The 26240-nt window shown below is 43.1% G+C and overlaps 1 protein-coding gene across 1 annotated transcript in view; it reads left to right on the top strand.

Annotated features, from left to right (window-relative positions):
• The window catches only part of LOC126481890 (sodium channel protein Nach-like), a 148900-nt gene that overhangs the window by 37447 nt on the left and 85213 nt on the right, over positions 1-26240 (top strand). The window contains exon 4 of the mRNA XM_050105849.1: positions 17230-17329. Coding sequence (XP_049961806.1) covers positions 17230-17329 — 100 coding nt within the window. The remainder of the gene's footprint in view (positions 1-17229; positions 17330-26240) is intronic.

Below are 26240 nucleotides of genomic sequence, written 5' to 3'. Positions count from 1 at the left end.
ACTAGACCACGAGCAGAGGACTGTTTGAAACGGTGATACAATTTACTTGCCTGGCTGAGAATCGAATTCGGCCCTTATAGCCGGCCTGCCGGGGTGGCCGAGCGGTTGTAGGCGCTTCAGTCTGGAACCGCGCGACCACTACGGTCCCAGGTTTGAATCCTGCCTCGGGCATGGATGTGTGTGATGTCCTTAGGTTAGTTAGATTTAAGTAGTTGTAAGTTCTAGGGGACTGATGACGTCAGATGTTGTCCCATAGTGCTCAGAGCCATTTGAACCTTATTGCCGTTGTTTTCCATCCACGAATGGTTTGCTCACGAGTAGCGGGATGTGTGTATGTTTGACCAGAAATAATAGCACCCATCTTTATTGTTGACGGCATATGAAGAAATTTAAAAATGAACATTATTTACCGCTAGTAATTCCGTGTGCTAATGGTAGGGCTTCAAATGGACCAGGATTCGAACCCACATATGTGTCTTTCGTGGAGACCTAGAGGAATTTGTCATCCTGGGGAAAACAAAGGAATGATCGAACTATATCGTTCCGTGTGAGTAAGGTAACAAGAATTTGAATCACAGACCACAGACCTGAAACAATTTTTCATAATCTCAAGTTCACATAAAATAAGAGCCCTGTGACTATAAATGACCATTGGCTCATTAAATATAGTAAAGTTTCTAGTGTAAGGAAGCTAACTGGCGATAGAGTTTCTGTTTGCCGCGACTTCGGCCTCTGCTATGGCCCAACCTAATCCGGCTATGCCCCCATTTGTTAGCGAAGGCATATGATGTTTATAATGCGGATTCTGAACTGCGGTGCAACCTGATGTTCTTCACTTGGCATCATCAGAGGTGAAGGAGATCTCTTCGTGTGTGTTTTGAATACGTGATGGAAGCTGGACTCGAACTCAAAACTAAGAAACTACTTTTTATCCGCCAGACTACTGAATCCGACATTTGTTACCTCCATGTATTCATATAAAGTATGATGCCTTAGCTTACAAATTAGACACGGGGAAAAAATTTAGTTCTAAATCTACATCCAAATCCATACTGCGCAAGCCACCTGACGGTGTGTAGCGGAGGGTACCTTGGGTACTTCTATCGGTTTTCCCTTCTATTCCAGTCTCGTATTGTTCGTGGAAAGAAAGATTGTGTGTATGCCTCTGTGTGGGCTTTAATCTCTCTAATTTTATCCGCATGGTCTCTTCGCGAGATATATCTATGAGGGAGCAATATACTACTTGACTCCTCGGTGAAGGTATGTTCTCGAAACTTGAGCAAAAGCCAGTACCGAGCTACTGAGCGTCTCTCTTGCACAGTCTTCCACTGGAGTTTATCTATCATCTCCATTACTCTTTCGCGATTACTAAATGATCCTGTAACGAAGCGCGCTGCTCTCCGTTGGATCTTCTCTATTTCTTCTATCAACCCTATCTGGTACGGATCCTACACCGGTGAGCGGTACTCAAGCAGTGGGCAAAAAAGTGTACTGTAACCTACTTCCTTTGTTTTCGGACTGCATTTCCTTACTATTCTTCCAATGAATCTCAGTCTGGCATCTGCTTTACCGACGATTAATTTTATATGGTCATTCTATTTTAACTCACTCCTAATGCCTACTCCCAAATAATCTATGGAATTAACTGCTTCCAGTTGCTGACCTGCTATATTGAAGCTAAATGATAAAGGATTTTTCTTTCTGTGTATTCGCAGCACATTACACTTGTATACATTGAGATTCAATTGCCATTCCCTGCACCATAAGTCCATTCGTTGCAAATCCTCCTACATTTCAGTACAATTTTCCACTGTTACAACCTCTCTATATACTACAGCATCATCCGCAAAAAGCCTCAGTGAACTTCCGATGTCATCCAGAAGGTCATTTATGTATATTGTGAATAGCAACGGTCTTACGACACTTCCCTGCGGCATACCTGAAATCACTCTTACTTTGGAAGACTTCTCTCCATTGAGAATGACATGCTGCGTTCTGTTATCTAGGAACTCTTCAACTCAATCACACAATTGGTCTGATAGTCCATATGTCTTACTTTGTTCATTAAACGACTGTGGGGAGCTGTATCAAACGCCTTGCGGAAGTCAAGAAACACGGCATCTACCCGGGAACCCGTGTCTATGGCCCTATGAGTCTCGTGGTCTCGTGGATAAATAGTGATCGTCTCTTTCGAAACCCATGGTGAATCCTACAGAGTAGATTTCTACTCTCCAGAAAAGTCGTTATACTCGAACATAATACGTGTTCTAAAATTCTACAACTGATCGACGTTAGAGATATAGGTCTATAGTTCTGCACATCCTTTCGGAGTCCCTTCTTGAAAACGGGGATGACCTGTGCCCTTTTCCAATCTTTTGGAACGCTACGCTCTTCTAGAGACATACGGTGCACCGCTGTAAGAAGGGGGGCAAGTTCCTTCACGTACTCTATGTAAAGTCGAACTGGTATCCCATCAGGTCCAGTGGCCTTTCCTCTTTTGAGCGATTTTAATTGTTTTTCTATCCCTCTGTCATCTATTTCGATATCTACCATTTTGTCATCTGTGCTACAAACTAAACAAGGAACTGCAGTGCAGTCTTGCAATTCTGTATTAACTGATTAACTATACAGGCTTCTGATCCGAAAATTATGATAGTCTCATACAAGAAGGATGTAAAGATGCTTTTAGCTATCATAGCCTCGACTGGAAGACACCACTTTGAAATTGTCATTATTTCAAGAAATTTATTAGATCCAGAAATACCGTTCAAGAATGTGACGTTACCAAATACTTCGATTATTACTGACATTATCGCTACTAACTTCTTCATTTTGCTGCTACTACATGCATGTTTGAAGAAAACATTTAATATTCCTTGGTAATTTTTAAAAGCAGTGGCCTAAATACGGGGAAATATTTATTTCGCAGCAAATGGTTGCAGTGTTCTGCCCTAACTGGACTGTCCCTGTTCTCGTCATTACCACTACGAAATACACTTTTTCGGGAGACAGAATAATCTTCCAACATGACCGTTCTCCCATCCATAGGGCGATCTGTGTAAAACTGGTTTCAAATTAACAGAGACGATGAGCTGTTGCACTGACCTCCCAAAGTGCTGACCTCAGTCCCACAGCGTACGTGTGGGTAGAGATGGAGAAAATCATCAGGTGTAGAAGACCATCACCGACAACCAAGACAGCGCCGTCCGAAGCAGGTCATCAGTTCATGATGTGCGGGAAGAGTGTGTCACAGAGTAAGAGATTCATTCGGAAACTTGGTTGGTTGGTTCAAATGGCTCTGAGCACTATGGGACTTGGCATCTTAGGTCATCAGTCCCCTAGAACTTAGAACTACTAATACCTAACTAACCTAAGGACACCACACACATCCATGCCCGAGGCAGGATTCGAACCTGCGACCGTAGCAGTCCCGCGGTTCCGGGCTGTAGCGCCTAGAGCCGCACGGCCACCGCGGCCGGTCGGAAACTTGGTGCCTATATTCGCTGATGGTTAAATCCAGTTGTAGAGGACGGAAACTGGATACAGTACTGAATTATTGTGTTGTTAGGGGGGGAGGGGGAGGGGCGGATTGTTTAAGACAAATGAATGTTTTGTTCTCCCTCAAAGAATAGGAAACTTCGTTTGTCATATCCCTTTAAAAAAGGGAGGCTGTCTATTCCACTCCTTTCAGTCGTTCAGTAGCCTCTTGATTTTAAATTATTTTACGTAATTTGATCAAAAAGACCGAGAGAAATATGAAACTGATTTTTTTGGCCACATGCCACATGACGTCAGTGCCAATGAAGGCATCAAAGAAATAGTTTTTAGCTCTTATACGTGGGGAAAAAGATCATGTGGATTTGTGCTCTCTTTAATTACATGCAGGCAGGACGCCAATTCCAACGAACGCGCAAAAGAGATATCATTTTCTTTTAACGCCAAGCATAAATCACAGTACATAATGAGAAAATGTGCTGCGAGACCAGCGGTGTAGACGTGATACTTTAAAATTACGCATATTTAATACCATTTGTTGTTCTCCCAAACTAATAGCTCTCACCACCAATTAAGCTACGTGGAAGTGACAGGATTTGAAACTCTTACCTGCAGATTAGAAACTGACCGCCTTAACCACTACGCCAGTCTAACAATCGCTCACGCTACGCTTACGAAATGTTACGACATATTCTGTAATGTCACACCTTTTCCTTGGAAAATAAGTGATAAACAAAGAGAAAGTGCCGCAGTACTTCTTCGAGGAAATTGCAGACAGTTCATCTGACTTTGAATTTACGTGAACGGAGTTATGAAGAACGTTAGCTAACTGAATGTGACACAGTAAGTACTCTACTAGGTTTTATCAGATCTGCTTGTTTTGGAGATACCGTGTGTGGGAGAGAGTGAGAATTTAACAGCTGCTAACGCAAGTGCAATAAAAGTGTATCGCACGGTTCCGCACCGCAATAACTTTTGCAAAGCTATGTGTTTCGCACGTACGCTATGATGTCAATCCCAACGAGATACAGCTCCACGCCATCAGGAGGCACCACCTGACGTTGATTTCTGACTACTCGCTCGCAGCCCCACTCCAAATACTCCAACAGGCCCTCCAGCTGCTAACAGTGAACAGAACACTTCTATGCTAAGTTAGATTAAGATAATTTATCCTAATGTTTTCTGTATGCATAAACGTCTCATGATGAGTAAAACATGCTGGAAATGGGTACAGTATGTTAAATTAAACATAAAATAAATAATTAAACTGCTTCTCTCTGCCGTAGTCTGTAATGAGAGAATGTCCTTCACGTTCTTGATTCCTCAGTAGATAAGTGCCATTAAAGCTATAGCCACAGGCTCAAATCACGCCGCAATAGTTTGTTTAAAGCGAGATTTTTCCGACCTCCTCTATCGTAAATGATAAAGACCGCAACGAATTTAAGCAACAGATTGCTGGCGAAATCTTTATATTTGTAGTGAAGTGCCGTGTAGGTCAAAGAGCAATTTTTCATAATCATCAGGTGACTTGTGTAGAATACCACATCTCACTTATTGTTATTTATTACTTCACAAGTGCTTCTCTGTCGCTTATTTTCACAATTTTCCGAGGCGTGAAGAGTGGTAACACTAGTCAATAGCAGTATAGAATATTCATTAAGCACTTCTCTCCAGAGCAACGGCAGAATACTCACTCAGTAAAGCTTATAAGAAGCTGGTTAATTTAGGTCTAAATCTGTGTTTGGTGTCATAATTTATGTGACATCCACTGTGACTGTGGTGGCTGGGGCGGGGGCGGGGGAAGTGGGCGGGGGGAGTTGGCATTAACGATGGTGTGGTAGATGATAACACTCATTTACCGCCTCAGTAATGGAGTGACAGTCCTGAGATAGAAATTCAGTCGTTGGCAGAAAAATGTGAGCATACATTATTTTCCAGCAATTAACTGGCATATATTGCGACTGTGTGATGTGTACGGAGAGGGTTTGTGAAGTTAATGTCATTCACGCAATGTTGAACAGTTCTTTGACAGGTATAGATTTAAGTACGGCCTATAATCTCAGGTGATGGTAATCTGGCATTATGATTTAGCAGCAAATGGATAGCATGTGGATAGTCTCTGCAAATTCTGGAACCGTCTGCCCATCTGTACCGCCGCAGTAGAACTCGATAGTTCTCATGTGACTATTGTGGTAGCCAAAAGGTGTCATTAATATTAAAACGTTAAGGGCTAAATTAATAACAGTCTGTCCGCCCCGATAGCTGAGTGGTCAGCGTGATAGATTGCCGTCCTACGGGCCCGTGTTCGATTCCCGGCTGAGTCGGGAATTTTCTCCGCTCAGCGATTGGGTGTTGTGTTGTCTTCACCATCATTTCATCCCCATCCGGCGCGCAGGTCGCCCAATGTGGCATCGAATTTAGTAAGACCTGCACCAAGGCTACCGGACCTGCCCCGTAAGGGGCCTCCCGGCCAATGACGCCAAAAGCTCATTCCTTTTCCAATAACATTCTGAGTAAGTGATGCATAGAATCTCACCACCACGCTCAGATTGGTGAAAGTCTTATTACTTCAGTTTCTCTCTGTCTTAAGCATAATGCACGTTGAGAAGCTCTTCAACAAAGGCGCTTTCCACTTTCACTGACAGACCATCAGCATCATTTTAATTGGAAAGAATTGATGATACGTGTCTTTATTTTAGTATTTATGGACTGAACGACAGTGTTTTGTGTTCCTTGTTCCACTTTCTAATAACAACTGTTTCTCCTTTCACGTTAGCGGAAGCTGTAATCGAAGTTGCGCTCCACACGTTCGCTAGTTTGATTTTCAGTGGAATTTTGGGCCTGCATTTTTTGTCATTTCTTATGGTTTCCTACATAGCAACCTTTCTCGATTTGGAATTTCATGTTATTCGCAGCATTAAGTTTTGCAGTCGATGCTGCATTAGTGTCTCTTTATTTGTGTGTCTGTCTTTGATGGACAGTACCATTGACATCGATTTCAAGAAAAATATTTTGCAAGGTATTATTATAAAACAGGTGTGCCGCCTACACATAACATTTACGCTGTAACTAAGGCAGATCTTCTCAAAAGGTGAAACATGTCTCGCTGAAATTTTTAGTTTCAGTACACTCAAGACAAAAAAACACAAGTAATTGTGACAGTTAATGATTCTTGTTGTTTAGCTTTCAGTCGGCACATCTGAGCATTATTAGTGACGCCGCTGTAGTCTGTATACCGAGTTACAGACGGGTGAATAAAGCTCATTGACATACGCTTTCACCATTTCGGCGCTCGGCCGCCAAGCCTTTGAGACACGAACTATCCTTACTCCCCAGACCGCTCAAGGCTGGTATTTCCTGGTAGAAGTGAACCCTGTGACCGAAGAGTTACTTTCTGGATGACACAGAACTAGTCTACAAAACTCACTTGAGATATTTGTATGGTTTCCATTAAATAATCTGAGTTATTTTCACATAATGTGTGAATAAAGTCATCAATTTATGGCTCTGAATCCAGAAATGTCATTCGGCGTGGAAATAGCAGCTAATCTCGTCTTTTACACTGCAACTTATCTGTCCTCGTGTAGTTTAACTGAAGCAAAAGGGGAGAGTAGAACGCTGCGGTATTCCCCTCGTTGTGAGGTAACGTCGTTGCCTTTAAAGTAGGGGTCTTTGGTTCCAGTCACGGTGGAGGATACATTTTTAGCAGTTTTGCAACAGAGCTACTGGCAGTCAGGTGGTAAAGCAGTAAGGAAATTTTATTTATTTACTTTTTTATTTTATTTATTTATTTATTTATTTATTTTTGGAATGTCAAATTTCCAAACCACTTCACTGTGACGTAGGACAGCACGTAAACACAGACCATTTTGAAGTCCAGAATGGGTAATATTAATTAATGCTGATATAGGGACATTCCTGTTACAGATATTTTATGTTTCATTAAAGTAGACTTTCGTCATAAGGATATTGTGGTAATCTGCATTTCGTATGAATTACTGCAGTGCATATTTTAATGGCGTTCTCCATTATTTTATTGAACGCAACAGTAAACATCAGAGAGAAATTAAGCATCAACAGGTTATCATCTCACATAATCTACAACAGTCTGACAGCCCTCATGTAGTTTACCCATTCCATGCCTACATACTGGCCATGAGCTAAAGATGTCACCGAACCAGGTTTGAAGTACATTTTCGTCCAGAGGAGAATTTTCTTGACTGTTTTTCGATAAGGAGCTTGGAAAATAAACATTTGAGGGTGGAAGATCAGAAGTATAAGCGCGTATGACATTTCAAACTCCTAGATAGTTTTGTTAGTGAAATCGACAGACTGCAAAATCTTGGTAGTATCAACACGTGACGAAGTTTTGTAGGTCGTTTTTCGTACGCTGCGACCGATACGTGTCTTAGTTCATGGCAAAAATAGCAGATGCGGTATACTCTCCCCTGCGGCCGTTTACGTAATGCACAACACACTTTCTGAGGCACCATAGGGAAAATATTATGTTCACACTGCCCTCTGCTCGATTATATATCTTTTGTTAGGGCTCAGCCATTAATTCTTCTTAAGAAGTTAATATAAATACATCATACCTAGTCACCAGTAGGAATACTGCATTGGAATTCTCAATGCGACAACTGACGACGATCAAGCAAAAATGCATTAATCGTCGCACCTCTGATTTTTGTTGTTTTAAATTAGAGCATGCCGTATTACTGCTCGCGACATCTGAAAAAAAATGGTTAAATGGCTCTGAGCACTATGGGACTTAACATCTGAGGTCATCAGTCCCGTAGCGGTCGCGCGGTTCCAGATTGAAGCGCCTAGAACCGTTCTGCCACACCGGCCGGCTCCCGACATCTGAACCTAGCCTATTGAATGCAAATGTCGCACAACGCATAAATAGTCGCACTCCATCACATATGTCTGTTATCGAGGCTTCTTGAATGTGCAAATTCATTCACACAAGACAAAGATTCAGCGCTGCCTCTGCCGCCTTCGAACACTGCTAAACACAAAGCTAATAATATGCCGCGAATTAGGACTTTTTCCACTTGCTACTATAGTTTATCACACTTGAGCAACGTTCATATGTTTCAGGCTAGGAAAATACAAATCGTAACACGAGAACTTCAAGGAAGAAAATGAACGTTGATAAATACACACATAGCGCCGCACCATGTTCATCTAGTTAGAGGCGTCTTGACATTCGCAGCGGGCGTTGTATGGCCAGTAGCCGGTAGCAGCTGTGGAGAGTGGACGCTTTCTAGCGTAAACTGTTTTTTTCTTGACGTAGGCACGAGCTGTTTGTCGGAAATGTTTCTCGAACTTTTTGCTATTGCATGTGGAATAGAAAATGAAACGAATTATGTTGGAGTTTCCATCAGACTGACAACTTTATCAATATGCAATATAGGATTTAAAGAAGCCATGGAATGGTGTGGAACCGAACGTGGAACTTTACATTTACAGAGCACAAAGCTTACCACTGCACCACAAGCAGATACGTTTCTGTAACACCTCAAAAAGACAGACAGAACTTCCTCCATACACTTCTGCATCATACAGTGTTGCCAGATCGTGAATGCGACTTATAATTCTGACGGGTGGCCAGGAATATTGGCTGCCGTAAGTGAACCACTCGAACTTCGTTTCTGAGGCGGCCAGCTTTTGTGTCTAATACTGTACTTTCTTGTCATCTCGATCAAATATTCTAAATATCTTCCACTTAAGATGTGACAGTGGCTAAGTAAAATTCATTGTTTGAACCCAGATTTGATGTATGGCAGCTAAGCTAAGATTGCTCTCTAATGTCACATTCTCAGTAATCTACATTAAGAAATATGGACGTAATGAAGAAAGGTGTATCGCATGTTGATTTAGTAGTAACACACTCGATTTTTACTGTGGTGGCTGATATAGAAGTCGGTTGGGATCTCGCATAGAAAAACTGCAGTTTGTAAGTGTGGTTCTCGTTTTCTTTATTCGGTCTGCAAGCGGCCAGAACGAAATTCAATGAATAAATCATAAAACAAGCTCTGCGTCATAAACCATCGTACGGCCTCCATTCAATACATTGTAGGATTGAGCAGAAGTGTCTGTTTTTGAATTACCGAGCTACTTCACAAGAAAGGCTCAGAAAAGGCTCCAAGGGACTGTTTTTGACAAAATCTGTTTGTTATTTGTCATTCAGCACATCATCACCCGAGATGAACGTTACGGAAGCACTGACCATACTGGTAAATCTGGAGGTGAGAAACGTATTGAATAGCAGAATTGCACGTTTCTTCTTATCTTTCTTTTTTTATCTGCATCAAAAGAGATCCATTTTTCTTGTAAATATACTTGTTGATTACTGTGGGATATACTTGAATCAATTCTCAGCTGTGAACGGACCAAGTAGATATTTATCATTACATCAGACGTTCGAGTAAGATAGTTCCGATAAGTGTATAATTCAACTGAATTTTCTGGCGCACTTCAGTCACTGTAATAGGATATGTACTTCAATAGTTCTGAAGCCATTTTCCGCATGAGCAGTTGCCATAGGGGTAACTGCGCCATCACTGTGGCAAAATTGTATGACACTTGCGTTAATCTCTCACACTCTCCTACACACGGCGTCTTCCAATCAATCGAATCTGATAAAACCTTGTAGAGCCCCTACTGTGACACATTCAATTAGCTTACGTTCTTTATAGCTCCGTTCATGGAATTTAGTCAGATGGATTGTCTGCCTTAACATCTAAGACGCAAGGAGCCCCTTTCACTCGGTATGTCATTTCATCGTCATGGAAAAGGTGTTACACTACAGACCATATCACGCCATTTTGTAAGTTTAGCTTATCAGATTGTTAGAATGGCGTGGTGCGTAAGGCGGTCAGTTTCTAATACGCCGGTAGGGGTTTCGAATCCTGTCACTTCCGTGAAGAAGACAATGAGAATTATTAAGTATGCGAAATTTTAATGTACTATTTCTACACCACCGGCTTTGTACCACTTTTTTCTTATGAACTGTGACTTCTGCTTCGCATTAAACGAAAATGATATCTCTTTTGTGCTTTCGTCAGTATGCTTTTTTCTACTTAAAGAAACTAAATACTTTTTCTTTGATGCCTTCATCAGCATTTAAGTCAAGCAACATATTAAAAAAAAAGTATCATGTTTCTCTCAGTCTTTTTCGAGAAATGTCGTAAAATAATTTAAAATCAAGAATCTCTTAAATGACGGAAAAAAGTGAAATCGAAAGCCTAGTTTTCATGTAAATTAGAAAAAAAAAGGAGGTAAGACGAACGAATTTTCCTCCTCTTCGACGGAGAACAAATCGGTCAATTGCTATAAACATTTTCTCCCTCCTAACAGTAAAACAGTACCGTGTCCAGTTTCCGCATTTGGCAGTCATGGAATAGAGGCACCTAGTATCCGCATGAATCTGTTATTCTGCGACATCTCTTCCCATGCGCAGTGAACTGCTTCGGACAGCGCTGTCTTGGTTGTCGATGATGGTCTTCTGCATCTAATAATTTTCCCCATATCTGTCTATACGTGCACTATGGGACTGATGTCATCACCTTTGGAGGCCAGCCCAACAGCTCAACGTCTCCTTTCATTTGAAGCCTGTGTTTTACGCAGATCGCCGCATGAACAGGAGAACGGTCATGTTGGGAAATTATGCTGTCCCCCGAGAATCTTTGACGAACAGAAGGAAAGATTAAGTTCTCCAGTATTTTGCAGTAGTAGTAACTAGAAAAGGACGGTCCAGTTAGCACAGAACGCCGCAACCATTTACTGTGAACTAAATATTTCCCTGTATTTGGGCCACTGCTTCCAAAAATGACTAAGATGCATTAAATGTAGCAGCAGCAAAATGAGGAAGTCAGCAGCGATAATGACAGTAATAATCGAAGTATTTCGTAACTTCACACTCTTGAACGGTATTTCACGATCTAATAAATTTCTTGAAATAATGAAAGTTTCAAAATGGCTTCCAATCGAGGCTATGATAGCTAAAAGCATTTTACGTCCCACTGAGAGACTAGCATAATTTTCGTGTCAGACGTCTGCTGATAATTAACCAGTTAATTAACACGGAACGATATAGTTCGATCATTTCGTTGTTTTCCCCAAAATGGCAAACTCCTCAGGGCCTCACCGAAAAACACATATGTAGGCTCGAAATCTGGTCCTGCACAAAAATATCCATGGTTTCACTTCAAGCTCTACCGTTTGTACACTTAACTATTAGTGATAAATAATTTCATTTTTAATGTCTCTTTATGTGTTCTCAACAATAACGATCGTGCCGTTATTTCTGGTCTTACACGAACACATCTCAGTACTGATAAACAATTCATTTACAGAAAACAACAGCGGTATGGCCAGGTTCGATTCCCGGTCAGGCAAAGAAAATGTATCCTAATTTCAAATCCAAAAATCTCGCTTCTGCTGAAAAAAATCGATAGATAACGTCTGATTTTACTTAGTAAACAATCTGATTACGTGCTGGGTTCGAGTCCCCATCATAAAATTTTATATCATGGCACTTCGCTTTAAACACGTGCAAACTTTGTCACTTGAAATTATATTAAACGTGTTTCGCGGTTAGTTAACAAGGAAATAAGAGTCTTTACAGGATTACAGGTAGAGCACATATATTTTCAAGTTCAGATTCTGTAACTGATACTGGTAGAAGCTTCGATATTTCTCGACTCTTTACGCCTAGTCACCAAAGACGAACGTTGCTATGATCGAGTCACTGACAGGCATGATAGCTTTGCTTCGTTACAGTGGCTCTAGGTGTTTTGTCTTCAATACAAATTCAGAGCAAAAAAGTTCGTCCTGTTGTTTACAGTTCAGACATGTTCACAAAGAATTGCTCAATCCTGAATGCAGACAAATTACTGGTGATACGATGTTAGTTTTGAGGTTTCCATTGAGCGCTTGCCGCTGATATTCGATTTTGCCTTTAACTGGTTAGCTCAGCATCCATCTTATAACAAATTAAACGTATCAGGAACGACCTTCCACAGGTGTGAGAAAACCTTTTAAAGAGCAAAAATACTTCGAACTTTCATAGAACTTCAGGATTCCAGATATTGTCACATAATCTCTTGTTCATAAAATCTTCAATTTTGCCTAAATATTTCTGAAACGACTTACGTAATGGAGTTAGTTAGCGCAAATTCTAATGAGTGTGACAGCCATTTTGAACCGTCATTTACTGCAATAAAATTGAGTTTACAAGCGTTAAGGAGTGACTCATCTCTAATGACGCATTTCCTAGTATTTACAATATCGTTGTGTTGATTTACATCTGGACTGATTACCTTACAGAACAGTGATCACTAGCGGTGTCTTTTGGTATCCTTTTTGTAGTCAAATGACTACTGTAAAGAGATTAGAGGACCTGGAGGACAGCTACGTTATGTACGCGGCGTTCAGATCAGGCGAAACACAATTCAGGTCGTTCAAATAATTTTTGTGGATGATAGGGTATATCGAAAACAAATTTTGCAAAAAGTCAGGGGAAAGATCCCCATACTCTGAGACACTTAACACCGCGGCCTGATGGGAGACGCTTCTCCGCCTGCTGTGGAATTTTTTCATATCTGGAGTTTTGAGCCCGTAACTGTCATGAAAATCGGAGAAAGACAAAGGTAATGAGAAGTAGTAGAAATGAGAACAGCGAGAAACTTAACATCAGGATTGATGGTCACGAAGTCAATGAAGTTAAGGAATTCTGCTACCTAGGAAGTAAAATAACCAATGACGGACGGAGCAAGGAGGACATCAAAAGCAGACTCGCTATGGGAAAAAAGGCATTTCTGGCCAAGAGAAGTCTACTAATATCAAATACCGGACTTAATTTGAGGAAGAAATTTCTGAGGATGTACGTCTGGAGTACAGCATTGTATGGTAGTGAAACATGACTGTGGGAAAACCGGAACAGAAGAGAATCGAAGCATTTTACATGTGGTGCTACAGACGAATGTTGAAAATTAGGTGGACTGATAAGGTAAGGAATGAGGAGGTTCTACGCAGAATCGGAGAGGAAAGGAACATGTGAAAAACACTGATAAGGAGAAGGGACAGGATGATATGACATCTGCTAAGACATGAGGGAATGACTTCCATGGTACTAGAGGGAGCTTTAGGGGGCAAAAACTGTAGAGGAAGACAGAGATTGGAATACGTCAAGCAAATAATTGAGGACGTAGGTTGCAAGTGCTACTCTTAGATGAAGAGGTTAGCACAGGAAAGGAATTCGTGGCGGGCCGCATCAAACCAGTCAGTAGACTGATGACCAAAAAAAAAAAACTGTCACTAGGCAGTACCACAAATCACACTATATCAACTCACCACCAAGTGCCACCTGTTAAATAAAATGTATTATATCATTTCCATGATAATCCTCCTGCTAATTTTCGGTTTGTCTTAAAGCGATAACTTAGAACCATAAAAAGTGAACGTGAAATAATGATTGGCATGTTACTTTTTCTTTTTAATATTAGTGTGTGATAAAAAATGGTAGTTATTGCGTAATTCGGTTTTGTAAAGGATAACTGCTGGCACCCTATCAAAAGTTAATAATTTAATTAAATTTCTGCAACTGGAGCACCTGATCCCTTTATCTGTTATTAATTACAAATAACGAAGTCAAGTACAACAGTTAAGTAAGAAATATTATGAATATAAATAAGTTTCCAAAAGACAACACAAATTAAACGTTACATGACTGAGAATTTCTGAACCCATTCAGATGCTTCCAAACCTGAAATAATTGTAGTATTAATTTCAGCTACTCTACTTAAAAATGACATCAACATGGCAACCAATAACTACTGACATAACTTCATGTCAAATCGCCCTAAAATGTCACTAGCATCGCAACACAGTTACATCACGCCGAGGAAAGAACGATAAGATCTACGATATGTAAGAACGATAAGATCTACGATACATGTTGTCTGTCAGTTTCAGGAAATTGGTGTTAAATTGTTTTTGTGGACTTCACTGGATGAGGTGGCACAATGGTTAGCAAGCTGGATTCGAATTCGGGAGAAAGACGGTTCAAACCCGCTTCCAGCCATCCTGATTTATGTTTTCCGTGATTTCCCTAAATCGCTTCAGGCAAATGTCGAGACGGTTCCTTCAAAAGGACACGACCGATTTCATTTCCCAACCTTCCCTAATCCGAGGTTGTGCTTTGTCTCTAATGACGTCGCTGTCGACGGGGCAATCAACACTAACCTTCTTCTCTTTTATGGACTTCAGTCCGAAGATTGATTTGATGCGCCTCTTCATGTTAGTCTGTACTGTACAAGCTATAACTCTGAATAACTACTGCAACGCACATCCATTTGAACGTGCTTAATGCGTTCGTGCCTACGACTCCCTCCACAATTTTTAACCGACAAACTGTTTTCCATTACGAATTTGATAATTTCGTGATGCGATCAGGAAGTTTCCTCTCAACGAATCCGATATTACATTCAAAATGTGCCATAAATATATCTTTTTGTCAATTCAGTCGAGCGCCTCATCATTTGTTCGTTTCACAAGATTCTATCTCCTTCATGTCTAAAAGGTCTATTATCCACGCTTCGCTTCGCTAAAGACTGCACTCCAGACAAATGCATTCAAAAACTTCTTCCTCAAATCTGTATTTTATGTTCGATGTTAACATATTTCTATATTTCGGAAACGCTTTTCTTGCTGCTGCCAGTCTGCACTACATATCCTATCTAGTTCGATTATCGTAATTTATTTTGCTGCCCAATATCAAAAATCATGTATTCCTTTCATTGTCTCATTTCCAAAACTACACTACTGGCCATTAAAATTGCTACACCACAAAGATGACGTGCTACAGACGCGAAATTTAACCGACAGGAAGAAGATGCTGTGATATGTAAATGATTAGCTTTTCAGAGCATTCACACAAGGTTGGCGCCGGTGGCGACACCTACAACGTGCTGACATGAGGAAAGTTTCCAACCGATTTCTCATACAAAAACAGCAGTTGACCATCGTTGCCTGGTGAAACGTTGTTGTGATGCCTCGTGTAAGGAGGAGAAATGCGTACCATCACGTTTCCGACTTTGATAAATGTCGGATTGTAGCCCATCGCGATTGTTATTTATCGTATCGCGACATTGCTGCTCGCGTTGGTCGAGATCCAATGACTGTTAGCAGAATATGGAATCGGTGGGTTTATGCGGGTAACACGGAACGCCTTGCTGGATCCCAACGGCATCGTATCACTAGCAGTCGAGATGACGGACATCTTATATGCATGGCTGTAACGGATTGGGCAGCCACGTCTCAATCCCTGAGTCAACAGATGGGGACGTTTGCAAGACAACAACCATCTGCACGAACGGTTCAACGACGTTTGTAGTAGCATGGACTGTCAGCTCGGAGACTATGGCTGCGGTTACCCTTGACGCTGCATCGCAGACAGGGGCGCCTACGATGGTGCATTCAGCGACGAACATGGGTGCACGAATGACAAATCGTCTTTTTTTTTCGGATGAATCCAGGTTCTGTTTACAGCATCATGATGGTAACATCCGTGTTTGGCGACATCGCGGTGAACGCACGTTGGTAGCGTGTATTCGTCATCGTCATACTGGCGTATCACCCGGAGTGATGGTATGGGGTGCCATTGGTTACACGTCTCGGTCACCTCTTGTTCCCATTGACGGGACTTTGAAAAGTGACGGTACATTTCAGATGTATTACGACCCGTGGCTCAACCCTTCATTCGGTCCCTGCGAAATGCTACATTTCATCAGGATAATGCACGACCGCATGTTGCAGGTCCTGTACGGGCCTTTCTGGATACAGAAAATGTTCGACTGCTGCCCTGGCCAGCACATTCTCCAGATCTCTCACCAATTGAAAACGTCTGATCAATGGTGGCCGAGCAACTGGCTTGTCACAATACGCCAGTCACTACTCTTGATGAACTGTGGTATAGTGGTGAAACTGCATGGGCAGTTCTACCTGTACACTCCATCCAAGCACCGTTTGACTCAACGCCCAGGCGTATCAAGGCCGTTATTACGGCCAGAGGTGGTTGTTCTGGGTACTGACTTTTCAGGATCTATACAGCCAAATTGCGTAAAAATGTAATCACATGTCAGTTCTAGTATAATATATTTGTCCAATGAATACCCGTTTTTCATCTGCATTTCTTCTTGGTGTAGCAGTTTTAATGGCCAGTAGCGTAATTCTCTCACCATCTCCCGATTCAGTTCAATTACATTCCATTTACGCTTGTTTTGCTTTTGTTTAGGTCCACTTTATAAATTCTCTTCAAGACGTTGTACATTCCGTTCAACTGACAGAATTAAAATGTCATAGGCAAAAGATTTTAATTCTTTTTCTTGAGTTTCAGTTCCCCTTCCAAACTTATTCTTAGACTTATTAAAAGGAAACAAATAAACAGTAGATGCAGTCTACTACTGGGAGACAACTTCCCGATGTCCTGTTCGCTGGGAATTAGGTGAGAAAAGCCAGACGGAGGCCCGAAGTCTCGAGTGGCGTATTTTGTCATTTACGTAAAGCATGAAGCGTATAGAAGTAATAGGAAGTGAAGCCGCACTGTCGCAGCCGCAGCTGGTCGCGCCAGCGGGCGGAGGGCGGCGGTGACCAGCGGGTGGAGGACGAGGACGATGGCGGCGGGGGCGGCGGGGGCGGCGCGGCGAGCTGCACGGTGCGCCACAGCCTCGCCTCGGGGCCCACCACCGGCCTCGAGCTCACCCTGTACGACACGCCGGACGCCGACAAGATCAGCCCCGAGCAGCGCGACCACCACGGCTTCAGGGTGAGCGCGGACAGCCGTCTTCACACCTACACTCTCCAAAGTCCCCAGAATGAGATTTTCACTCTGCAGCGGAGTGTGCGCTGATATCAAATTTCCTGGCAGATTAAAACTGTGTGCCGGATCGAGACTCGAACTCGGGACATTTGCCTTTCGCGGGCAAATGCTCTACCAGCTGAGCTACCCAAGCACGACTCACGCCCCGTCCTCACACAGCTTCACTTCTCCCAGTACCTCATCTCCTACCTTCCAAACGTAACTCCGCTGCAGAGTGAAAATCTCATTCTGGAAACATCCCCTAGGCTGTGGGTAAGCCATATCTCCGCTATATCCTTTCTTTCAGGAGTGCTAGTTCTGCAAGGTTCGCAGGAGAGCTTCTGTTAAGTTTGGAAGGTAGGAGACGAGGTACTGGCAGAAGTGAAGCTGTGAGGACGGGGCGTGAGTCGTGCTTGGGCAGCTCAGTTGGTAGAGCGCTTGCCCGCGAAAGGCAAAGGTCCCGAGTTCGAGTCTCGGTCCGGCACACAGTTTTAATCTGCCAGGAATTTTCACTCTCCAAAGTCTCTGACAGTCGTGTAGCTAGATACACAGTCTGTGTGTAAATCAGGCGGCGAGCACAGCTTGTGGTGAGGAAAGTCGCCTTTCCCGGAAGGGCGCTACAGGGTGACTAAAAAGAAGTTACCCATCTAGCAGTGCAGTGCAGCCCGTGATGATTTAGACAGATTTTGTGGAGGTGCGTTTCTACGTCAGTTATATAAATTACTAAGTTCTGTATTCCGTGTATTGCTAACACATTTAGTGGACATAAACAATACTAATCGTGTCTCAGTACTGCGTTGGCTCTGATTTGCATTGAAGAGCCAAAGAAAGTGGTACACCTGCTTCTAATATCGTGTAGGGCCCCCGCGAGCACGCAGAAGTGCCGCAACACAATATGGCATGGACTCCACTAATGTCTGAAGTTGTGCTGCATGGAATTTACACCATGAATCCTACAGGGCTGTCCGTAAATCAATAAGACAACGAGGGGGTGGAGATCTCTTCTCAGCTGCACATAGCAAGGCATTCCAAATGTGCTCAATAAAATTCATGTCTGGCGAGTTTGGTGGCAACGGAAGTGTTTAAACTCAGAAGAATGTTCCTGGAGCCACTCTGTAGCAATTCTGGACTTGTGGAGCGTCATATTGTCTTTCTGGAATTGCCCAAGTCCGTCGGAATGCAGAATGGACATGAATGGATGCAAGTGATCAGACAAGAGGCTTACGTACGTTTCACCTGTCAAAGTCGTGTCTGGAAATATCAGGGGTCCCATATAACTCCAACTGCATACGCTCCACACACCAGCTTGAACAGTCCCCTGCTTACATGCAGGGTCCATGGATTCATTAAGTTGTCTTCATACCCGTACATGTCTATCCGCTCGACACAATTTGAAACGAGACTCGTCCGACAAAGCAACTTATTTCCAGTCATCAACAGTCCAATGTCAATGTTCACGAGCCCAGGCGAGGCTTAAAGCATTGTGCAGTCATCAAGGGTAAACGAGTGGGCCTTCGGTTCCGAAAGTCCATACGGTTCGCCCGCTGACACTTGTTGATAGCCCAGCACTGAAATGTGCAGCAATTCGCGCAAGGGTTGCATTCCTATCACATTGAACGATTCTCTTCAGTCGCCGTTGGTCCCGCTCCTCCTGGACATTTTTCCAGCCGCAGCGATGTCAGAGATTTGATGTTTTAAACGGATTCCTGATATTCACGGTACACTAGTGAAATAGTCGTACAGGAAAATCCCCACTTCATCCCTACCTTTGGCGGTTCTGTGTCCCATCGTCGTACGCCAACTATAACACCACGTCCAAACTCACTTACATCTTGATAATCTGTCATTGTAGCAGCAGCAACCGATCTAACAACTGCGCCAGACACTTACTGTCTTATAAAGGCGTTGCCGGCCGCAGCGCCGTGTTCTACCTGTTTACATATCTCCGTATTTGAATACGCGTGCCTATACCAGTTTCTTTGGCGCTTCAGTGTAAAAGGCGGGCAGCGAAAGGGCCGGTATTGCATTGGCAAATAGTCTGCATATCCTCCGTACAACGTAGCTGGGTAGAAACACTGGGGACTCGCCTGCTGGTTCTTTAGTTTACAGATTGACAGTACTACCCGTTTTACAGTATCGTAACTGTTTCTCCTATTCCATTCACTAATACACTGGTGTGCAAAACTTAAGGACGAAAGTAACTTCCGGACGATGTGTCTCTGCCAAGTAACATAGCTCGGTGAAAATTGGACCACACTTACAAATAACTGTTTAAGTATAGTATAGCATAGTATAAGATGACTGAAAGAAACACGCAGTGTGACGAAGAGAAATGACATTTTTATTCATAGCCAATAATTACACTGATCTCATGGCGCTCCGGGGTAGGCTCCTGCGCATTACGAAAGGTGGGACATAGTTCTTAATAGGGTGAGTCGTCACCATGGACGCCAATGAATGCTCTGTAACGTTAAAAGCGGTTGCTCGTTTTTTTCAGGTTACTATCCCTTGCTGTAGGGGCTGTAATTTTTGATATATTTTCTAAACCAGCTAGGTAAAACAGAGAACACTTCCACCACATCAAGTGGATTTAGTCCTTACGTACTCACACTGAGACGTGAGCACTTCCCAGTTTATCAATGGTGGATAACTGAAAATTATTATTACTATTATCGGTGCCATATGTGCAATGGTCGTGCCAGGCGCGATATTGAATCTTTATCCTATTATTAATGGCGCGAGACCTGCACGACCTTGTAGGAACCGTTATAGTTCTGCATTATTCTACTGTGACACTAGGGGTGGTTTCACGTAATGAAAGGGAGAACGTAAAGATTAAAGAACTCATTTATTTAACAGTTGAATACTGAACAATTACACACAATCAAATGGGGATGGGAGAAGAAAGAATTGAGTTCAGCAGCCTGCCCCAACGCTCGTTCATAATAAGCCACGATAGCAGGAGAAAAGGAATTCTAGGAACGATCGCTGTGTTATCAAATGAAGTCCAATTTACTAACGGACGGGGTTGCAGGCATGCAACGACCACCACCATGAATCAGCCAAAGACTAAGAAAGATGCTACTGTGGGTGAATCGCTTGGTAGCCTCCTGTACTAAAGGAACATAACCAGCAAGAAGCGAAACTATTCATACGGGCGACACTAGATAACTTTGGCTAGCGGTCCGACTAAGTTAACGTAACATGAAGGGGCGCCAGACACTCACCACGTGGCGTAGGACAGAGGGCACAAGTTTTCAAGCTAGGAAAACCTAAATTCTGAGTCGAATTTTGCACGGTTGAACTGAAAGAGCTACTGCCAGACGAAGCGGAAAAGCGAGCATGAAAGTATACACTTTAGTGCCGTACTGCAAGCTACTATGACTAACCAGCACATATCGCACATTATGCCCAACTGTACAAGGAAAACCGACAGTCTTATAAACCGGAAAATTTGTGTAAACCGTAATTTAAGCAACGCACATCTGTAAAATGACCTATAAGGTTCCCTCTGGGCCACAGGGCGCGAAGCTACAGTGCACGTCGGCACCCATGTTTACCGAACTTCATCTCCCGGAAGCAGCACCTCCGGCCTCAAGCACGCTCACACTAGAACTGACTACGGCCCCTTTGTCCACCATCCACCCGCGGAGGGCGGTTGGCGCCTACCGCCGAAAAACGGGTGCGCACCTGAAATGGCGAATCAGAGGGCCGGAATCTCAGAGGGAGGCGACCTCGCGACGTTAAAATCGAGCAGAATAGCAGGTTGTTAAGGTAGGTTGGGGAACTGAGAACAGGAGAAACTTTGGCCACTACTGAACGATCAAACGACACCACGTGTTACCCTGGCGATCGGAAAAAAGATGGGAAACGGGAAGCCATCATGGCTGCTAAGGAAGACTGCTGGCCTCGCCCATAAATGAAGAAAACTCCTAACGCCAAGCTCCTCCCACAGATCAGTGTGAGACAAACTGTAAACATCGTCAAATAAATTAGGCAACCCATAGAAATTAAAACAGGGCCTGAATTATTATATTACCGAATATCAGAATGCTGGGATTAGAAATATGAAATACGAGCACTGAATGGTGAATGAAGTGCTCGTCTTTCAACGTGCTCACATCCTGGCCACAGTGTTGGTGTGGTAACAGTCTCTTTTTGTAGGCCGTTACAATCGTCCACCAACGCGGCTGACAACAGCTGGATGGGCGCTGGTGCATGTGAACGTGCAGCAGTGCGTCTCTCCAAAGCATAGCACATGTGTTCGACGTGATTTAAGTCGGGGGAACGGGTAGAACAGTCCATTCGTCAAATATCCTCTCGTTCTAAGAGCTCCTCCTCCTTCGCTGTTCAATGTGGTCGTGCATTTTCATCCATAAAAATGAATTCAGGGCCGATGGAACCCCTGAAAAGCACGTGGGGACGGAGTACAGCGTCAGAATAACGTTGGCCGCTGAGTGCACTGTGTTCAAAGATTTGGAGGTTAGTACGCCAGACCAACTTTATGCCTCCCCACGTCATAACACCTCTACATCTACGTAATTACTCCGCTATTCACAATAAAGTGCCTGGCAGAGGGTTCAATGAACCACCTTCAAGCTCTCTCTCTACCGTTCCACTCTCGAACGGCGCGCGGCAAAATGAACGCTTAAATTTTTCTGTGCGAATCCTGATTTCTCTTATTTTATCGTGATGATCATTTCTCCCTATGTAGGTGGGTGCCAATAGAATGTTTTCGCAATCGGAGGAGAAAACTGGTGATTGAAATTTCCTGAGAAGATCCCTTAGCAACGAAAAACGCCTTTGCTTTAACGATTACCACTCCAATTCACGTTTCGTGTCTCTGACACTATCTCCCCTATTTCGCGATAGTACAAAACGATTCTCCCTTCTTTGAACTTTTTCGATGTCATCCGTCAGTCCCACCTGATGCGGATCCCACACCGCACAGCAATACTACAGAGTAGGGCGGACAAGTGTGGTGTAAGCAGTCTTTTTAGCAGATCTATTGCACCTTCTAAGTGTTCTGCCAATGCAGTCTTTGGTTTGCTCTACCCAGAGCACTATCTATGTGATCTTCCCCATTTAGGTTATTTGTAATTGTAATCCCTAAGTATTTAGTTGAATTTACAGCGTTCAGATTTCTGTGATTTATAGCGTAATCGAAAGTTGGCGGATTTCTTTTGGTACTCATGTGAATAACTACACACTTTTCTTTATTCAGAATCAATTGTCATATTTGTACCACACAGATATCTTATCTAAATCATTTTACAATTCGGTTTGGTCATCTGATGACTTTACAAGACGGTAAATGACAGCATCATCTGCTAACAGTCTAAGAGGGCGACTCAGATTGTGTCCTATGTCGTTAATATAGATCAGGAATAATAGAGGGCCTGTAACACTTCCTTGGGGAACGACGGATATTACTTCTGTTTTACTCGATGACTTTCCGTGTATTACTACCAACTGTGACCTTTCTGACAGGAAATCACGAACACAGTCGCACAACTGAGGCGATATTTCATAGGCACGCAGTTTGGTTAGAAGAAGCTTTTGAGGAACGGTGTCGAAAGCCTTCTGGAAATCCAAACATATGGAATCAGTTTGACATCCCCTGTCGATAGCACTCATTACTTCATGAGTATAAAGAGTTAGTTGTGTTTCACGAGAACGATGTTTTCTGAATCCGTGCTGACTATCTCTCAATAAATTGTTTTCTTCGAGGTAATTCATAATGTTCAAACACAGTATATGTTCCAAAATCCTACTGGACATCGACGTTAGTGATATGGGCCTGTAATTCGGCGGATTACTCCTGTTTCCCTTTTTGGGTATTGGTGTGACTTCAGCAATTTACCAATCTTCAGGTACGGAACTTTCTGTGAGCGAGCGGTTGTATATAATTGCTAAATATCGTGCTATTGTATCAGCATACTCTGAGAGGAATCTCACTGGTATACAATCCGGACCGGAGGCCTTGCCTTAATTGATTTAAGCTGCTTTGCTACACCGAGGATATCTACACTGCTGGCCATTAAAATTGCTACACCACGAAGACGCGAAATTTAACCGACAGGAAGAAGATGCTGCGATATGCAAATGATCAGCTTTTCAGAGCATTCACACAAGGTTTGCGCCGGTGGCGACACCTACAACGTGCTGACATGAGGAAAGTTTCCAACCGATTTCTCATACACAAACAGCAGTTGACCAGCGTTGCCTGGTGAAACGTTGTTGTGATGCCTCGTGTAAGGAGGAGAAATGCGTACCATCACGTTTCCGACTTTGATAAAGGTCGGATTGTAGCCCATCGCGATGGCGGTTTATCGTATCGCGACATTGCTGCTCGCGTTGGTCGAGATCCAATGACTGTTAGCAGAATATGGAATCGGTGGGCTCAGGAGAGTAATACGGAACTCCGTTTCAGATCCTAACATCCTCGTATCACTAGCAGTCGAGATGACAGGCATCTTATCCGCATGGCTGTAACGTATCGTGCAGCCACGTCTCAATCCCTGAGTCAACAGATGGGGACGTTTGTAAGACAACCATCTGCACGAACAGTTCAACGACGATTAAAGCAGCATGGAATATCAACTCGGACACCAGGGCTGCGGTTACCCTTGACGCTGCATCACAGACAGGAGCGCCTGTGATGGTGTACTCAACGACGAACCTGGGTGCACGAATGGCAAAACGTCATTTTTTCGGATGAATCCAGGTTCCGTTTACAGCATCATGAAGGTGGTATCCGTGTTTGGCGACATCGCGATGAACGCACCTTGGGAGCATGTATTCGTCATCGCCATACTGGCGTATCACCCGGCGTGATGGTACGGGGTGCCATTGGTTACACGTCTCTGTCACCTGTTGTTCGCATTGACGGCACTTTGAACAGTGGACGTTACGTTTCAGAAGTGTTACGACCAGTGGCTCTACCCTTCATTCGATCCCAGCGAAACCCTACATTTCAGCAAGATAATGCACGACCGCATATTGCAGGTCCTGTACGGGCCTTTCTGGATACAGAAAATGTTCGACTGCTGCCCTGGCCAGCACATTCTCCAGATCTCTCACCAATAGAAAACGTCTGGTCAACGGTGGCCGAGCAACTGGCTCGTCACAATACGCCAGTCACTACTCTTGATGAACTGTGGTATCGTGTTGAAGCTGCATGGGCAGCTGTACCTGTACACGCCATCAAAGGTCTGTTTGACTCAATGCCTAGGCGTATCAAGGCCGTTATTACGGCCAGAGGTGGTTGTTCTGGGTACTGATTTCTCAGGATCTATGCAACCAAAATGGGTGAAAATGTAATCACAAGTCAGTTCTAGTATAATATATTTGTCCAATGAACACCCGTTTATCATCTGCATTTCTTCTTGGTGTAGCAATTTTAATGGCGGTAGTGTACTTCTATGTTTCTCATCTTGGCAGTTGTTCTTGACGGTAATTCAAGAATATTTACTTCGTCTTCTTTGGTGAAGGAGTTTCGGAAAACCGTGTTTAATAACTCTGCTTTAGTGGCACTGTCATCAAGGACTTCACCCTTGTTATCGCGCAGTGAAGCTATTGATTGCGTCTGGCCACTGATGCGCTTTATGTATGACCAGAATCTCTTTCTGCCAGATTCCGTGACAGAGTTTCGTTGTGGAAATTATAAAAAGCATCTCGCATTGAAGTACGTGCTATATTTCGAACTTCTGCAAAAATTTGCCAACCTTGGGGATTTTGAGTTTTTAAATATGGCATGCTTTTTTCGTTGCTTCTGCAACAGCGATCTAACCCGTTTTGTTTACCATGGGAAACCAGTACCATTACTTATTAATTTATGTGGTATATACGAGGGTTGGAACTTTAATAGTGGCAACTATTTATTTACAGCACGTAAAAATAGTTATGTGTTTCAAAGTTTTACTAACCTTCAAATAGTCACCAGAATTGTGTATAACCCATTGCCGGCGATGTGGAAGTCGTAGGATACTCTTAGCAGTGCCGTTGTGTTGACAGTTCGAGCGGCGTGGTCTATTGCCCGACGAATTTGTAGCAGTTCTGAAGCGAATGCCGTGAGTTGTTTCCTTCAGTTTATAAATCGAGTTGAACTCACGAGGGCTTAAGTCATGGGAATGCAGTAGGTGGTATAGCACTTAGCAGCCCCATCAGTCAAACAAATCAGTAACAGCTTGCACTGTACGTGCTTGAGCATTGTTCTGCAAAATGATGGTCAGGTCCTGCAGAAAATGTCAACACTTCTGTCTCTAAAAGGGTCGTAGGTTGTGTGCCAAAAATGACCAGCACAGAGATAGAAGTGATGACGCTTTCTTCAGTACCTGACCATCATTTTGCAGGACAATGCTCGAGCACGTACATTGCAAGTTGTTTGACTGATGGGCCTACTAAGTGCTATACCACCTACTGCATTCCCCTGACTTAAGCCCTCGTGAGTTCAACTCGATTTCCAAACTGAAGGAAACACTTCACGGCATTGCTTCAGAATTGCTACAAATTCGTCGAGCAATAGACCGCGCCGCTCGAACTGTCAACACAACTGACAATGCTAAGAGTATCCTACGACTCCCATATCGCTGGCAACGGGTTATAAACAATGCTGGTGACTCCTTTGCAGGTCAGTAAAACTTTGAAACACGTAACGAGCTGTAAATTAACAGTTGCCACTATTAAAGTTCCAACTCTCGTATATCTCTATTGCCGTCGACACCATCTCTTTGAAATTATTCCACATCTTTTCTACGCTTACGTGATCATATCGGAGAGATTTTTTTAAATTGTTGTACTTTGCGCTTCTTTTTGATGGTTGTGGGTGTTATGGTATTCAGCCTAGCGGCAACTGCCTTGTGGTCTCTAATCCCTG

The sequence above is a fragment of the Schistocerca serialis genome, chromosome 5 (assembly GCF_023864345.2).
Source record: "Schistocerca serialis cubense isolate TAMUIC-IGC-003099 chromosome 5, iqSchSeri2.2, whole genome shotgun sequence".
NCBI classification, from domain to species: domain Eukaryota; kingdom Metazoa; phylum Arthropoda; class Insecta; order Orthoptera; family Acrididae; genus Schistocerca; species Schistocerca serialis.
The sequence above is the reverse complement of the archived record's forward strand: the minus strand, read 5'-3'. Positions and strand labels throughout refer to the sequence as shown.